Source organism: Peromyscus leucopus, chromosome 8b, assembly GCF_004664715.2.
Source record: "Peromyscus leucopus breed LL Stock chromosome 8b, UCI_PerLeu_2.1, whole genome shotgun sequence".
Classification (NCBI taxonomy): Eukaryota; Metazoa; Chordata; class Mammalia; order Rodentia; family Cricetidae; genus Peromyscus; species Peromyscus leucopus.
The window spans coordinates 19,073,261-19,091,383 of NC_051086.1; the positions used below are offsets into that span (position 1 = coordinate 19,073,261).

The window sequence follows — 18,123 nt, forward strand, 5'->3', positions numbered from 1 at the left end:
ATATTTCACCCCTTTCTTGTTAACTGCCCCCCCAAACTCCCCACCTCTAAATACACATAATGATCGCATTTGCCAACGAGATTAATTTCCTTCTTTGGTGAGCCAGCAGGATTTCAAGTCTAAGAATATTTAAAAATCAAACCTCCAGTGCAGGAATTTTGCAATTTAAATGGGTGTTATTATTGAGCGCATTCCCACATTTACAAATCCTAAGAGATGGATAAAAATGCTGGTCTCATTAAAAGGAAAAGTACAGTCTAGTAAATGTTGGGGAGAGCTCTGAGGTGTGGATGAGGCCTCTCCATTCTCCTCCAGGAGGCATTTGGCCCATTTTGACCCATGCTGGCTTGGGCTGGGGACAAAGGGTCATTTCCTTCTGATGGCAATCCTTGCCTATGACTGATTTGATCTCCATATTTACAACTTTCCAAAGCCAAGAGGCCAAGCACTACATCTTATCTGTGGTCCTTCAGCAATTAGCTCAACTACTTTCTGAGTTCCAATTCGATTATATGTTTAACTAATTATATGTTTAACAAGAAGTCATAACCCCTGGCCTTATGTTATTCTGTCAATAACAAGATGGGAAAATGTGAAGAATCTTGTGCATTACAAAGCAATATGTGATATTTACTAAGTAATATGAACAACAGAGTCCACAAGAGTATCTAGGATATGGAGGCAAAGTAAGTGTGTGTATGAAAACATTAGCCTTGACACTGTGGGGGAAGTCTCTGTCTCCTGAGGTAACTACCATTGCCAAAGTGTTCTCAGTGTGTATTATCTGAGTCCCTACTATTGCCAGACAGGATTTGCATAAGTCTCTGAGCCCCTGCTTATCTCACAGACATTTGTGGAAAGCTCCTTGGGAAGGGAGAACCTGGCACCTGAATTTATAGTTGTATGTTTCCCACTGATGTTGCATGTGGCAGTGTTCTTTTACTTAGCTTTCTACCTATTGGAGTCTATGTGGTAGTGCATCCAGATCCAGGTTCATCCTTGTACACATTACAACCTCTTCGAGAGAAAGGGGGTTCACCCCCCTTTACCCCACTGCTTGAGCCTAAAGTCACAGTGCTGGTTTAACCTTCAATCCCCCTTTTTTCTACATCTCATTCCTTCATGGGTGACCACATCCTCTCAAACCAGCCTCCTCCTGTCCTGTATGTCCCAAGATCCTGTGTTAGAACCTTATTCAAGCCAGAGATGGAAGCCTTTCCCTAAAAGCTCTCGGTGAAGTCCTTTCTGGTGTCACTTCTGCCTCCCTAGAGATGGCCGCACTCACCTGGATCCCCTTTGTGCTGTGTCATCCCTGATAAGAAGGGGTTGGGCTTTTGTTTTCTTGCCTGGAAAACTCAAAGGATGGAGACTCTGTGTGTTGCCTCCCTCAGCCCCACACACAGCATGCTTCATGTGTTGGGATCAATTGGACTGAATGAAAGGGATCATCCCTGCACCCCTGGAAACTGTCTGTGACACTGATGACTAGTACACTACTGGACATACAACAGACGCCTGGTAAACTCATGAAAGTCACTCACTTGAAGGTAACACAGGCTAAGCACCAAATGGTGAATGAAACTGGGCAGGGTCCCAAGAGTGTAGGGAGGGCCTTGTCTATGAATGATCGAGCAGAGTGGCCAGGCCGGATCTAGGCAAGCCTCCTCATCTCTGGATGTAATTCTCCTTTCTCACTGTTACTCCCAGTTGTGCCATCCAGCCCCACCATGGCCTCCTCTACAAGCCTCCCCTCCAACTGCAGCAGCTCCTCGGGCATCTTCTCCTTCTCACCAGCCAACATGGTCTCCGCCGTGAAACAGAAGAGTGCATTTGCACCTGTCGTCAGACCCCAGACCTCCCCGCCTCCCACCTGCACCAGCACCAACGGGAACAGCCTGCAAGGTCAGTGCCAGGCCCGTGGCCATGGGACTTTGGCCTCCAGAGGTCTGAAGCACGTGTCTCGCTGTTGCTGGGGGCGAGGGGAGGGGAGGGTTTTAGCCCTAGACCCACGGGCTTTTCTCTGCCATGACTCTTCTGTTCCTTTGTGTTCATCTTCTGATCCCAGCCACTAGCTCTGCTCCTGCCTCATCTGTGGCAATGTCTGAGACATCTCTTTTCTGCTCCAGGAACTCTGCTCAGGCTTAGGACCTGCTTGAGAACACTGTAGCCATTAGCTGATGGCACCACTTCTCTCTCCTCCTCCCTCCCTCTGTTGTTGCCACATCAGACCAGTGCTGTGTGGATACTATCATGTTCTCCATGGCAGTCTGGGATGGGCTTTCCCCTGAAGATGGTCACTCAGCCTTCTCTTCTCAGTGCTTGGGTCAGGATGAAGCTGTGTAAGGAGGTCACAGGGAAGGGATGGCTGCCTTCCATTCAGAGCCCAAGGTGAAGGCATCATGCACCAGGATAGCAAAGGTCAAAGGCCTCTTGAGAACCACTGGTTCTCCAGAGAGCAGCAACCACTCTTGAGAATATTCTGGTTCATATCAGAGTTGTTCAGTCTCCTTCCACTCTACAGCCTGGGGAGTGACATAACCATCAGACACAGAGCTGACCTGTTTGTTCATGGTGTGTGTGTGTGTGTGGGTCCAACCTAAAATGTGTCTACTTTTTCTCACATTCTTCTTATATGCTTGGCTCTGTGAGCGGTGTGGGTCTCTGGGATCTCATGTGTCCCCCACAGCAGGATGATAACACAGTGCTCACAGCCCCTACCTTACAGATGAGAAAACTCAAGGTGTGAGGTTGACTCCTCCCAGTTAATGTGTGACAGTCGCTGGCTTCAAAATCAGGCTAAAAAATTCACTTCTTTCCAGAACCTAACACTTTCCAAGAATGTATCTCAGATTCCTAAGACAGCTTGCAAGGGAAATCAGATCAATAAAATTATCAACCACTATTTACTGAGCACCAAACAGTATGGCAGGTGCTCTCTTAAGCAAGGAACAAGCTTTATCTGCTTAATCCCTACAATGTCCTGATGAGGTATGGGGGCCATTAGATCACTACAATGCCCAGCGATAGAGCTTAGGGAGGGCGAATACTGGTCACAGACAGTAGGCAGACATTGGAGTTGGAGGTGAATGAAAGCCCCACAGGAGTTTGTCCTTAATCCTTGCCCTGTACTGCTCACCACAGAGCCTCGCTTCAGTGACCAGCATGTCACTCAGAGAGGTTAACTGTGAAGACCAGAGAATGATTAGAAGGGCAGTGACAGACACACTTAGGATTACCCAGCTCTATCTCTCATGTGGAAGTGTATGCCCCATTTAACATATAGACGCATATCATGTTCTGGCTACTTTGTGCTGAAGTGAGCACGCACTGGTCCTCCCAAGACCTTCAGAGTTCAGTACCACCCTCAATGAACAGGTACATTCAAGCTTAGTTCACTCAAGGGCACATAGTGATGACATGTTGGAGTCCAGACTGAACCTAAATGGTACAACTCCAGAGCCTAGGTAACCACATCATTGTGCCTCTCCACCTCTGGAGAACTTTTTAGAACACTCCATAGAACTTGTAAGTGAATTGCTTGGCATAGCCAAGTTAGTGCCTGGAGTAACCTGCCATTACTGGGACATGCACTTATCTGTTCATCATCTTAAAGGAAAGAGGAAAGTATTTTACTCTGGAACTACATATCAGGCTATGTCCACAAGCTAGGAAATACCCTGCCCCTTCCATTTATGCCAGCTTTACTCTCTATCAACTAAAAATAAATGCCTCCCCTCATTATACCCTCAGCTAGAACAGCCATAATTTCATACAGATTTAAGTAACGATGATATATACAGGAGAGGGTAAAGTTATCATTCTTATATGCTTGGCCATGAGCCTGGCCTTTAACAGCTGAGCCTTCTCTCCAGCCCTAAAGGTACCGTTCTTAAGCTGACAGTCTCAACTTTGGTTAGTGTCTTAGTTGGGGTTGCCATTGTGTGATGAAACACCTTGACCAAAGCAACTTGGGGAGGAAAGGGTTTATTGGGCTTACACTTCTACATCACTATTCATCATCAAAAGAGGTCAGGACAGAAACTCAAACAGGGCAGGAACCTGGAGGCAGGAGCTGATGCAGAGGCCATGCAGGGGTGCTGCTTACTGGCCTGCTCTTTATGGCTTGTTCAGCCTGTTTTCTTATAGAACCCAGGACTACCAGCCCTTGAGGTAGCACCAACCACAGTGGGTTGGACCCTCCCACATCAATCATTAATTAAGAAATTGCCCTATAGGCTTGCCTACTGCTGGATCTTATGGAGGCCTTTTCTCAATTGGGGTTCCCTCCTCTCAGATTACTCCAGCTTGTATCAAGTTGACATAAAACTAGCAAACATAGTTAGGGTTGATATCAGGAACAAAACACAAGGAGGATTGTGATTAACAATAAAGGGGTGTTGAACTTAGAAGGCATGGGGTGTAGCCCAGATATATTCATCTTCCTGGATTTGCTGTACATGACCCTGTCTTTCTTGTCTAGCTGGATGGGTCCCTGATTGGACATTATTTCTAGACTTTCCTATAACCCATCCTGTATTTGTTCTCCCAATATTGTCATATGTCAAATAGCCCACACTTTGAAGATGTGACCCCACTACTGGAAATATGAATAGAAAAGTAAAGTCCAATTACCCAAGACCACTTTCCTTAAGCTACTTCTCTGGTGTGCCCCGCTGCCTCTACAGCCTGCACTCATCCAGGGTCACCCTGGAACCTGCACTCTCGCCCTCTACATACTCTAGCAGGGCAAGGAGAGAACTAGCCATAGGCCAGCTCCACCATTTTCATTGAAGAGCTCTTACATGGATCTTAGAGTGTCTGCTGGGAAATATGACCTTCTTTCTGACAGTGGCCTTTCAAACATACCGTATCTTTCACTTTTTGATCCTCCTCTTTTTTTTCCCACTGCAAAGGGACCTCAATGGGCTCTGGGGATGAGTCAAGGCTCTTGGCTTTGCTGCCTGCCTCCTCTTCCTGCTCAGCCTTGGGTAGCACATTTCATTTTGACTCACCCAGTTCAGAACTGTGATCACCATTCAGACAGGGCAAGTGATGAAGCAAGAGCTGATTAAACAAACTGAGCATATAAATGAGACTAGATGGGACACAGACTGTCCACATCTTTTAAAGGCCTAGTTGCCTCTGACTACCACTGTTAATTTAACACCCTTCTGGCTTGTTAAAGTCTTCTCCTTAACCAACTACCCCTTTGCCAGCAGGAGATAGGCACCGTGGTTGAGTGTGGTCGTGATGATGGAGAGTAAAACTATCAGTGTGGGAGGGCTTGCTTCCAGTCTGGCTTATGCACTGACATAAGACTTCCTCCGTATGGCTCTTTTCAGTGGCTGCTTATTTCATCCACTTTGTAGACCTGGAGCTGAGATGGCTTGTCCACAGTTGCTCAACTAGCACATAAGGAAACCTTAGGCTTGAACCTCAAACATTCACTCCACAGTGTTGGGCCTCCAGGTTGCTTTGGCATTTGCCATATTATATTTGAGCCACCAGATTAGGTCCATGAAGAACCAAGGTCTAATAAACTTTGAAATGACCCTGTATTTGGGAAGATACACTACCCGGGTTAGTGAAGCAGATCCACCCAAGAGAGGCTGGTACCCAGCCCTGGACTGCAGAGGCAAGAAGCATGGAGCAGACTCAGACCAGTCCATAGTCAAGTTGCCTTTGAACTGTGCCTCTGATGAAAAGTAACTAGGATTTCAGCCCAGGGAGAGCATTGTTTGGAGCTGAGAAGCACCTGTGTAAGCAGTCAAGTCCCTGATGATGTGTTATGGCATCCAGAACGTGGTTCAACCACATGGGGTATCAGTACCAGAAGCAGGAAGAAAGCAACAAGATGAGGCCCTGACCCCTAAGTTCCATGCCTCTTTGTGTCTATTTTGTGGTTTACAGAGTCTGTGGTATCTCTCAGGTAATGGGGACTTTTGAAAATTTAAGAAGAAACATTTGGAAGAGAAAGCAACTCTTATCTCAATACTTCTTGGTCCCCAGGAGATGTTTGCTGAAAGAAGTCAAACTATGATGGTCAGATTTAGAAAGTAGTTCTTACTGGGTCGCTATCAAGAGCTATGCCCTTTATAAGGTATTAAAGACTCCGGGACAGCCTGCAGAGAAACAAAAATGACTGTAGATAGCACTCAGTTTCCAGTGGGACGTAGTTTTAAGACCCCTATAGATAACCAAATTCATGGGTGCTCAGGTCTCTTATGTAAATGGTATAGAGTGTCTATGAACTTCAAATCATCTGTACTACTTATAATACCTAATACAGGGTACTGCCACATAAATAGCTCTCATACTATAGTTAAGGAAATAATAAGAAAGAGGTTTCTACATGTTTAGTATAGTTACAATTTTTTTTGAATTTTTAAAATTTATTTTTAATTGGGCTGATGAGATAGATGTCTCAGTGTGTAAAGTGGCTTTGCTGTGCAAATGTAAGGACCTGAGTTCAGGTCCCAGAACCCATGCAAAATCTGCTTGCTGATGAACGTGGCTGTGACCCTAGTGTAGGATGAGAGGAACAGACGGAGATGTGTGGGTCCCTGTAGCTTGCTGGCCAGCCAGTCTAGCTAAAACAGTTAGCCAGGTGAGAGAGATCCTGTCTCAAAAATATGTCAAAAACAATAGAAGATGTAATTTGGTATTGACCTCTGGTCTACATATCACACCACACCCCCATACTTAGTATAATACTGTTATATACTTATGACTACAGTGACATTCCTATGTGTGTGCATGTGTGTCTATGTTACATTGGATATTTGTAAGGAGAGTGAATTCTCTACTAGCTATTTTGAAATATTTGGTTGATGGCTGTCAGTTAGGCTTCTAGTCCTAGTCACCTGTCCACTGTACCCCCTGACCATCTTTTACCATTCCCCTCTGGCCCACTTCCCAGCTCTGGCAACCACCACCCTAGTCTCTGCTTCTGTGAGATCAACTTTGTAGCTTCCACGTACAAGTGAGGAGAGTGGTGCTTGTCTTTCTGTGCCCGTCTCATTTTGTTTAATGTCCCTCCCCACATAGCTGCTCTGTGATTGGCTGAATATGTGGACACCGAGTCCATGAATGTGCAGAGCCACCCGTCCATTTTGGCTGCTAACTGCATTTGCCTGCAGAGTTATTTTCCATGTAACTAAGGCCAATGAGTACCAGGTGAAATGCTCTGGAAACTGCAGCTGCCATCTGGATTGGCAGATAAAATATAGAAAAGGCTCCACCCATTCTTATTGAGGTGAAGTCATTGATAACTCTTGACTAGACTACCAAGTCAGTCTGTCTTTAGAGACCAAAGGCTTCAGTCATCAGCTTTGCTCAGCCCTTTTTTATGGAAACAAAAGTCTTTTCTCCTCTAAAATGGTTTCCCCTAAGAGCTTGAGTCCTATGCAAGGACTTCAGAGTCAGGAGAGAGCTGTCACATGCCATCAAAATGCCCACTGACTAAAACAAAAAGACCAGAGAGATTTTGTAGAAGTAGTAGTCATAGCAACCCCCTCCCCCCATACCTTGTTGACATACAGGCTTCTTTTGGCCCTAAATACCATGCACCTCAGTACCAACCCTTACAGAACTGTTTTTTTCTTCTATAGACACTTTCAGTTTGTAGAAGATCGTGCCTCACCCCACACCTGATAAGCTCATGATTCTTTTACCTGGGATAGTTCAGGGAAAGATTACATCTCTCTCCTCACTCAATCTCTCCCAGTGCTACAAAGCTTTCCATTTTTTTCTTAGTCTTTATCAAAATGGGGAACCTTTAAGATGGACTATATTGCCTTTCCACACAATAGCTTTGGGGTTCCCCTCAGAAAACACCATCACCCAGCACTGGGGACTATGGCAGAGCCACTATGTCTGGTGATGATGTCTTGGCACACAGTGTTGGAAATGTGATGGCTCATGGGAATCTGCCCAGGCTCCACATGAGCAAGTCAAGCATACCATCAGCATTTTTGGGACATTCCAAGCCTCTTAGCCCATCCTTATCACCCACATCATTCATTTCCAGATTGTAGCACAGATAGAAAAAAATCTTAGACCCAGGGTTGTCATGTAGTCACACAAGGGGGTTTCTTTATAGGAGGGCCTCTTTTGAGGTGCCAGACTCAGGCTACAAACAGCTAGCATTTTGGTCATGGGAAAAATGAAGGGTACAGTAACCCTTTATAAAGACTTGTATGTAAGTATCTGTGGGCCTTGTGTGAGGGTAATAGAGCTTGTGTTAGACTTATATTCTGTGAGCTGGCCTACAAGAGGTAGCAGTGTGGGGACAAGCCTTGCCCATCCCATAGGGCCCCTCAAGTATATTTGGTATTAATACCAGCTATTTGCAAATATATATAAGCTGGGCAATCATGTTTGCAGAGAATTTAGAATTATAGACTTTTTCAAAGAATTGAGAAGCCTGGTTGGGCCAGCATGCCAGGACAGTACAGCCCCCTCTGCACAAGGCATGCCCTCTGCTACATCCCCTCCATTCCTGCCCAGGGGACTCTGCATACTCATATGCCAACTGGTCTCTCACAACTATGAGGTTTACAAGTACCAAACTGAGAAGTGTACCAGCACACCCATGAGCTTGGAGGCAACTTTTAATGAAGCCCTATGAAGAAGCTTAATCTAACCAGCCTAACAAATTATTTAAGTAACATAACACTGTTTAGATTTTCTTTTCTTTTTTAAATTCAGACTCTACTGAATAAGAAAAAAACTCAAGGGATATTTTTAGGACCCAGATGATAAGTGTTCCCTGAGTCTATGGGCCAAGACAGCAGGAGGTTTGTCAGCTCTCTGATTCACTTTAGATCACACTGACACTGACTGAGGTGTCCCAGGACAGAGCCTGCCTGCCCTTCCACACAAGGCACACAATATGGATTTCTGTAAAATGGAAGAAAGACTAGCTTCACTGGCCATAGGCTTTATGTTCCTGCTACCTAAAATAAGGGTAGAGGACCTGGAGCCTGGATGAAAAGACATTTAGAGACCCAATGCTGTACTAGGGGACCCCCTGGCCATCCTTGCTCTTGGGGCTGCAGCATCTGGAACTCTCAAGTTAAGGCTGGGGTTTAAATACTAAGCCCCTAAGTTCAGAGAAATCTAGGGCTCACTCAGCTCTTAAGTAGGCTGCTTTTCCAACTGATCCCAAATCTTGGGTGGGAGGTGGGGGCTTAAGTCGGGCTGCATTTGGCAGAAAATGACTTCCTGTTTCTAAGAAAGAAAGGCTTATGGGGGCTCAGGAAAGGACTCCAGGAGCTTCTGGACTGCAAAAGGCTCTTGCAAAACAACACTTGGATGATTTACGTGTAAATGAATCAGAAACATGTGGATTAAATTTCCTTGCGAATACAGATGGGTTTAAAAATTAACGGAAAAAGTGTTTGGCAAAATACTTTTGGGTTTTTTTTTCTTTTAATTGAATCTAAAATGTCAGGGGTGGGGGTAGGGAAGCAAGAGTAATGCGGGGGACACATGGCCTGGTCTCTTTCTGTTCGTCTGTGCTAGAGGGTTCCTTTAGTTTTATGCTACACTTTTCCAGACATGATGGTTTAGACAAAGGAAGAGAAAGAGAGCTACTTTGCCCATGCACTAATCATGACTAACAAGAACATTCATTTAAGTTTAGACTTGTCAATAAACAGAAGGGAAAGGCTTTTGCTCTGCACTGTCATTGGCAGCCAAAGATGGCTGTGTCTTTGGTTTTAATATAGGCATCTCTCTTGTCTTGGTACATTTCCAAGTTGCCACACTGTCTTAATTTTCCTACAGTGGCCCCTCTATTTCTCACACCCTTTATGTTAAGTGTGCCCTATAGAATGGTGTCTGTTTGATATCAGGGAAAATACAGAGCAGAGAATTTTAACAGTGCTCCCAAGGTCACCCAGCTAGAGATGACGAAGTGGTAGGTTCACAGTCAGAGCTAACCTGCCTTCAGGTTAGACCCTGACTGAGGTTAGACCCAGGCTCCACATTTCTATATCTGATTATATTCAAATTTCCAGTAATTCCTGAGTGCTGCAGTTGACTGCATATTCTGGTCAAGGAGGCTGAGAGTCAGGAAGACAATTAACCATCTCAGAACAACATACTAGAAGTGGGCATGCAAGAGGCAGAATTTCCTAAACACTGCTATGCAGCTCCTAACTCCAAGCCCTCTGAAAGAATTTGGGTTGACCTGAGACAGGTCTTCCTTTCATAGGCAACAATTTTTCTAGGGCTTATGCTCAGACCATTCCAGAAATCCCGAGAGAAGACACAGTAGAAAAGGTAGTCTACAATTTTAGGCAAATTTGTTCTCTCCTCCAACTCCATGCTTCCTCCAGACTTCATTTTCTAAGTGAACAATGCCTGCTGAAGCTGGCATACCCTTTTCCAGCTTGAGCTGGAGGGAAGGCCCTCAGATGGTTATTCTGTTGCTTAATTTTCAAGCTAATACAGAACATAAGGGGAGACTGTAGAAACCGTTGGCAGATACAGCAGGCCATTTCTTTATTTCATATTTTGGATGTGATGGGCAGGAAGGCAGAGTGACAAACTGAAAATTCTCACTATTTTTGGCAAAGTCTGAGGCTGCAACTTTCCCCATGGTATTCAAGCGATGCAACTTTCCAGTTATGTCTTAAAATTGAAGTCAGATTTGGGGAAATGTTTAGGATACTCTGTGCTGTTAGAGATATATACACATGCTGATAAAATTTCCCAATAAGGTATATGTCTATTTTATGACAGAATTCATTCCTGAGAAGATGCAAGCATGTCCTGTTAATAATCAATCAACATTGTCATGTGTGGGGTGTTTTTATTGTCTCCCCCCCACACCCCGCCACTGTTCCTGGTGAAATATTTGAGTGCAAAACCATTGACTTCTGTCTTTTCTTTTCATAGCGATATCTGGCATGATTGTTCCTCCCATGTGAAAGAATTGCCTTGAAGAATTTTATTAATGAAGAGGTTGGATTCTGCTACGAAAGTAATCTGATATGAGTCCCAGAGCGGAACTTTAAACTCAGGCCTTTTTAAGAGGAATCACACAATAACTGCGGATTTTTAAACAAAATCACCGACCTTGCAAATACTGAAATTGGAAAGGGGGTCTGCCAGAGCAGGGTGTTGGTTAAACTTGTACCCCCAAGTATCCGGGGGATATATTTATTCTGTATTGATAAAAGCAAACCCACAGTTTCTTTTTTTTTTTTTTTTAAAGCTTAACTCTGCAATCATTTGTCTTTTATAAATCATAAAGCTACACACAAGGGCCACTATAAATAAGACTCCATGTTTTAATTTATGATGTTTTTAAAGCTGTGTAAGGGGAGAATGAAGTGGTGATATTTACAAAAAAGCTAAAAGATAAAAAAAAAAAGAAAACAGAGAAAAAAGTTAAAAAGAAAAAAAAAAAAGCTTGTATGGGACAGAATAGGAATGCCAGTTAGATTTTTTAGAGAACTAAGGGTCGGCTTTTGCGCCTTAAAGCATATCAATGGTAGATAGCTCAGACAGTGCATTTTCAGTATCTAACTTCACATGCCATCCCTTAGCAGTTCTGCAAGCTTCTTTCTCTCTTTTGTATGGTTGTCTTAAGTAACTGTGTAAATAACTGCAGCCTGGAAGTTACCAAGCGACATCCATGATCACATTTTCCCTTGTACTCAGAAAATCCAGTGCCTCTAGACAGATTGTTTAAAAAAATAAAAAAAGAAAGAAAGAAAAAAAAAGCAAAGCAAAACAAAACAAAACAATCCCTGCATCTTTTAACCCAATCTCATTCTTTTACTTATGTCAACTTCTTCCGAAGCCAGTGGCCTCTGAGAGTGGAGAGTGGAGGGGGCATGCACTGAGTGCGAAACTCCTTCAAGACTTCATGGAACAGGGTCCAGGCACAGAATTAATTCCACATATGCCCTGCAGGTTACCCAGCTGAGATCTTACCACCATCAAGAGATGAGATCGCTTACTCCTGCTAGAATCCTAAATGCTAACTCTATATCCAGGCTCGAAAATAAATAAATAAATAAATAAATAAATAAATAAATAAATAAATAAACAAACACAAAACAAAAAAACAAAAACCGCAGACAAAGCCAAGTGACAAAGCAGGCGAGTAGGCAGGCTGTTCGGGTTCCTGAATCACACAGGGGCCTGTACCAGCAAGACCCTGGTGTGGTTGTTAAAGTTATACATTCAACCAACAGGTAAAAAGAGCTTTGGGGTTCAGAGTGAAAGGAAATTGGGGGAGAGGAAAAGAAGGGGGAGGCCTTGAACTCAGCTTTCTGTGGGAATTTTTGCTTTCAACTGGGAAGTGTTCTTAAAAGAAAGAATCCATAGCAAAGATCCAGCCAGGGAGGCTCTGAGGGGACATGGGCCTGGCTGGCTTCTTTGCCCTTCTGTTTCTGTATGTAGTTATAAATACTGTAGATTTTTTTGTGATTTTTTTTTTGCCAAAGTTGTTGTTTTATTTATACATTTTAATGTCTGAAGATGGTTTTCAAGCTCACAAAAAATGATTTTACTGCGTATTTTGCAAAGAAATAAAAAGCGCACTACCTTTAGCTCGCACATACTTGCAAAGTTAACTCAAAGGCTTTGTGTTTGTTTGTTTTCATGGGGATTTTGTAAAATATCCATATAAATAATGTATTTATCTTTGGAATTTGTACATTGCTTTTCTCTCCTCCCACCCCCTAGCCCCAGTTTATTTTTTTTTGTGTGTGTGTGTTTGCTTTGTGAACAGTGCGTATAGTTTGGTCACCTATGGTTGTATTGGCTGTTTCAATGTGATTTCTAAACAATTCATTTATAGGCATTTTTAGTATTGTTTCAAACCATGCTTCAATTTTTTTTTTATTTCCACCCAAAAGCCATTGTCTATTTTTGTATTATTTGTAAGTTAAGAAGTTTTTTCCAATATATGGCAAAAAAAATAGTAGCGTATTATTCTTGTAGTATTTAGTTCTGTAGATTTAAAAATAATGTATCCTTTGCTTTGGAAGCATACAAAAATGCTGTTTTACTCTATTAATATGCATGGACTCTCTCCCTTTGGAGTGACGCATTTTGTGCATTAAATTTGGGGGAGAAACTTCATAGAGATCAATGAACATACTTTCTTTCTTAAGTCTGCTTGTATATTCTCTGTCTTTCACATAAATATAAACCAGCAGATTGGATGCCTTAACAATGCAAATCATATCCATTTCACCTGTACATTGTAATGTGCACCCCAACTGTCAGTCATCACTCACATTTAAGAAAAAAAAGAAAAAGAAGAAAAAAAACAAAGAAATTGAAAAGCACAAAAGAACTGTTTTGTTACTTTAAGACAATGTTACTTTTTCTAGTAGAGCAAGTGATCATTTACAAGATGCTGCAACTGTGCATGCCCCGTATGGATTTCAATGGTTTTCACTAGACTGTCAGAGTGCGGATTTTTATGGGTTGGGGAGGGCAGGGGAGGGAAGCTGGGGAGGTTGGTAAGGGAGGGGAGGGAGGAAAGCTGATTTTTCATGGTGAGAAATAATAATAATGACGACTGATGATAATAATAATAATAATAAAGAAACTGGAAAAATATAAGCAAGGTTTAGCATTGCTTCTCCGTACTCAGAAAGGTTGTCTGAATTCGTGTGGTAAGCGCTGGCCTGAAGATGACTAAGGTCTAAAGCCATATTTTGTCTGGTGAGCCAGACGAGAGTCTGCAAAGGAACGAGCAGTGAGTCGGTAAGATGTCCGGCTCAGACCCTGACAAAAGACGCCACTAATCTGTTAGCCATGTGCCATGGTGAGAACTTTACTGGAAAGCCCAAAGAGCCTTTAAAAAGAAAATGTGTATCATTTGCGTTTTTGTTGTTTATGTTTGATTAGATGATGGAGAAGCATTCTGGTTCTAGGAACCATTTTCTTCTACACAAAATGTTGTTTTCAAGTTCCTTTAAGACATAGCCCCCCTAAATACAGAATATGGCTTTAAGAAGAAGATGGAGTAGAGAGTTCAATTCAGAGTTCAGTTTTGGGGGAAGAGCCCTGCCTCTGGATGACTGGATATGCACATATGCCATGCCCGGCCTCACAATGTAGGATGCAGCTTCATGAACTCATCTCTCAATCTACTAACCTTTCACCTTCTTATCCAAACTTTTTCAATAGACACACACTGTACAGTTCAATTGTTAGAGCACTTAACTACTGTAGAGATTGTTATAATTTTCTTTTTCTTTCTTTTTTCTTTCTTTTTGCAAAAAAAAAAAAAATTCAAGCTGTAAAAACGTTTCAACTTTCACAATATTTAATTAAAGTTACTTCCTGTCTGTGATGGCAGTTCCTAGTGGCGTATTCATTTCTCGATGGTAGAGGAGTCAAAGCTTGATGAACTGCAAAAGGCCTGGGTTTGCTATTATTCAGGCCAGTGTTGACACCCAGAGAGAACTAGCTAGGCCTGGGACACCCACTTCCTTTCTGTGTAGGCCCTCAGGGATTTGCTAATTTGGAATGCAAATCGAACACACACAGCGTATTGCTGCCCTCTGCTGGCATGATCCAGGTGTGCACGTGCCCGTGCTGGCCCACCGAGGAGTCAAGGACCCCCAGTCCTGTTATCAGTGAACAGTACGATATCCCCCATTATAGGAGCTGACTTGGGCATCCAGGAACTGGTCATTCTAGAACACCATCCTCCACGCTGGAAGTCTGAGCTAAACTCTTCCTATGCATCTGCTAATTAATCCCAGTGAGCCTTCTGGCCAATTAATTATGTGCCCTGGCTTGCTGATGAGGCATGTGTGACTAGAGAACCTATATATTTTTTTTAAACTTGATGTGGATAATAGGCTTTTTTTCCTCTTGGTGGACAAAGCCACATCTGTCTGGAGTCGAACTTTATAGGGATACAGTAGGTGTGCAAACGTCACAGGCACTGAGAAGGTGCGCACACACGTGGGATTGTGTCAATTCAGGTCCTGTCTTGATCGTTGTCTCTCCATTGTTCTTCACGTGCCTTTACTAATTTTGCAATGACTGGACACGATAAGGTTAATGATGCTTACAAAATGCCTGGACCAACAGAAACTCCATGGCTAGAGCTAATAGGGTGTCCCATAAGCACCAGCACATTCGTGGCAGGCACTGCGGCCGCGCTGCTCTGAAATATAGCCCAAGGTAAGGTTCTGCAAGACTATCCTGTGTAAGCCAGTATGTATAGAAACAATCGGCCTATCTTCAACAGAGAATCCTGCCTGGTCAGCGTGGCCATTCACTATCTGTTTTTGACATTCTGTATCAGGTGCAGAAGATAAAAATTGAACCAAAGGTTCAGGATGTCTTCAGCATGCACACAATGTCAGACCAGAGAAATCACTTCCAAGTCATCCTTGTCTACAAGGCTTAGACAACAAGAAGCAGACATAAGCCAGAGCTCCACGGGGTAAAAACAGATAATCACACTCTGAATTGCTGGCTTAGCATTTGCTAAGGCCTGCCTCTTGATAGCATTCATTCATTCATTCATTCATTCATTGGTTCCTTTAAACCTCAAGCACTTGCCATGCCAATGACATCAGATGAGGAGTGATCTTTCCATTAGTAAGGACACTGACATTGTTTCCATTCTTGGAGCTTACAATGCAATAGGAAAAATTGTCAGAGAGTACTCCCACCCCACACTACCTAACAATGGTAATGCAGGGCAAGTCAAGAATGTTTTGAAGGTATATCATAGTGAGATCTGACATAATCAAAGAACTTTCTGGAAAAGGCTTCCAGAGAAAGTAGCAGTTGAGCTGAGGAAGAAGGAGAGAGCATCTCAGGCAGAGTGGATGAGGATGAATGTAATGACTGAGCTTCAAGTAGGATAAGGTACACCAAAGAGCAGAAAGTCTGTGTGAATGGAGTACACAGATGCTCACCATGACCTTGTGGGGCATAGCAAGTCAAATTCACAGCATATTCTGGGCATCTCGAGTGGGTTTGGTGAACTAGACGCTAATGAGCCAATCAGCTGAGGTCCCTGCATTCATAGCCTAGGACAAGCTCACAAAGGGAATGCTGGATAAAAGATGAGGCATCTCCCTGGGGTTAAACAGACAGGTAGAAAAAGTGGTTGGCTAGTGATGCCAGCAAGCACATGCTTCATTGGAAGCGAACACTTGGCTCATTTCACTCCCAACAATTATGCCCACAGCAAGAGTGTGGGTTCTTGACATCCACTGTTCAATTTATGAATCTGAGATGTGTTGCTAGATTTTTTTTTTGGGGGGGGGCAGGGGGCGGGGAGATGACTTTTCATTTTAAAATATTGGGATCCAATCTAAAAACAACGACTCAAAAATACAGCATTAGTGACTGTAGGGATGGCTCAGCATGTAAGAGCACAGTCTACTCTTGCAGAGGACCCAGGTTCAGTTCCCAGCACCCACATGATGGATTAAAACTATCTGCAACACAAGATCCAGTTCCCTTTTCTGGCCTCCTTTGGCACTGCACACAGGGGTGCCCATACACACGTGCGAGAGATACTCATATACACAAAAACAAAATTAATACATATTTTAAAAACCCACAGCATTAGCCAAATAAAGATCTACATTCTTGTTTCTTTAAAGTGCCAATTTGGGACTTCTGGCCAAAAGTCCAAGTTACATTCCTCATGGTGTGATCATCCCTGGAGAGTAAAGAATCCTGCAAACAGAGGGGGCGTTTGTGTGTTGCTAAGACACACAGGAATTCTTGAAGCATTAGGAGAAAGTGTGTAAAGACAACTATGATCAATACCTTGAGACTTGACTGTAAGAAAAACCAAGTACTGAAAGTAACTCCCACAGGGACTTGAGAAAGAGGGATCGTGTTCTTGTGAAAGCCTACAGACTGTAGGAGTTTGGGTTGCTGCTCAATTCACAAGTCCACTGAAAAGCCAACAATGAATCCTCTCACCTCACAGAAGACCCATTATAAACAGATTCGTTTTTACATAAACTTTCAAAGAAGTGAACTCTTTCCAACATGCCATGTTCCAGATCACTCACATTATCAACCCTGAAATGATCACCTCCACCCTTCCCCAGGCTGTCAATCGCTCATTCCTCAATGTATTACATTCTGATCAGCTCCCAAGTCCCATCCCATTCAGGGGAAAACCTCAAACCTATTTGAACTCATTTTGCTTTCAACCTTAGACCTGCCCACAACTCCCTCTCAAGCAAATCTCAATCTCAATCTCTCTCTCTCTCTCTCTCTCTCTCTCTCTCTCTCTCTCTCTCTCTCTCTCACACACACACACACACACATACACACACACACACACATCATCCATGTGCTGTTGTCTCTTCTCCATTCACGTTTTCTTGTTTTGTCCATGTCACAACACACTCATTATCCCTAAAAACAGTGGGGAGACTTCTATATTGTATAAACAGATCTCATTTGTAATCATAGCTCCAAGAATGAGCTGGAGGGAACAGGGAAAACTGAGGCACACCAGGAGGCCATTGTAGTGGTTCAGGCAAGACATGAACAGCTTGGACTATGAAGATAAATGGAAGAAAACAGGCAGAACTAAGGAGGCATAAGAGAACTGTCATGGTTAGATGATTAATGTAACATGGGAGTTAAGGGAGCAAATAAGTCAAAGTCGTAGTCAGCTGTATGTATTCTTCAGAGCGGAGATTGGAACCCAGAACCTCATACATGCTAGGCTTGGCATTTACCACTGATCTACAATGCCCAACCTGATGCTCAGGAGTTTGACAAAGTCAAGTTCTGTTTAAGAGGTTGGCTTCTCTGGGCTGTTTCCTTGCAGCAGAGCTAATAATTAGATCTTCTTACTTCCTTTACTTTTCTCCCCCCTCCATATATGACCCTCTCCTCCAGGGTCTTTTCTATTACACCAAAAATGAATCTCACTTTCCAGAACTAGAAATATATACATACATTATATATATATATATATAAAATATAATATATATATATATATAAACCAAAGCATCAAGAAGCTTTATCTCATTTCTCTGGAGAATTAAGGTATAGCAGGATTAATTTTGATCTATTTAGCATACATTTTCCCCCAACAATGGTAGAATTTTCACATTCTTTATTAAGAACAAAAGTTCTGAGCCC

The 18,123-nt window shown here is 43.0% G+C and overlaps 1 protein-coding gene across 8 annotated transcripts in view; it reads left to right on the forward strand.

Moving 5' to 3' along the window:
- Window positions 1-13,104, forward strand: part of Ebf1 (EBF transcription factor 1) — a 398,732-nt gene extending 385,628 nt beyond the window's left edge. For all 8 annotated transcript variants that reach the window (XM_028864251.2, XM_028864252.2, XM_028864253.2 and 5 more), the window contains 2 exons: window positions 1,708-1,902; window positions 10,906-13,104. In XM_028864251.2, coding sequence (XP_028720084.1) covers window positions 1,708-1,902; window positions 10,906-10,937 — 227 coding nt within the window. In that variant the 3' untranslated portion in view covers window positions 10,938-13,104. The remainder of the gene's footprint in view (window positions 1-1,707; window positions 1,903-10,905) is intronic.
- Window positions 13,105-18,123: the final 5,019 nt, after the last annotated feature.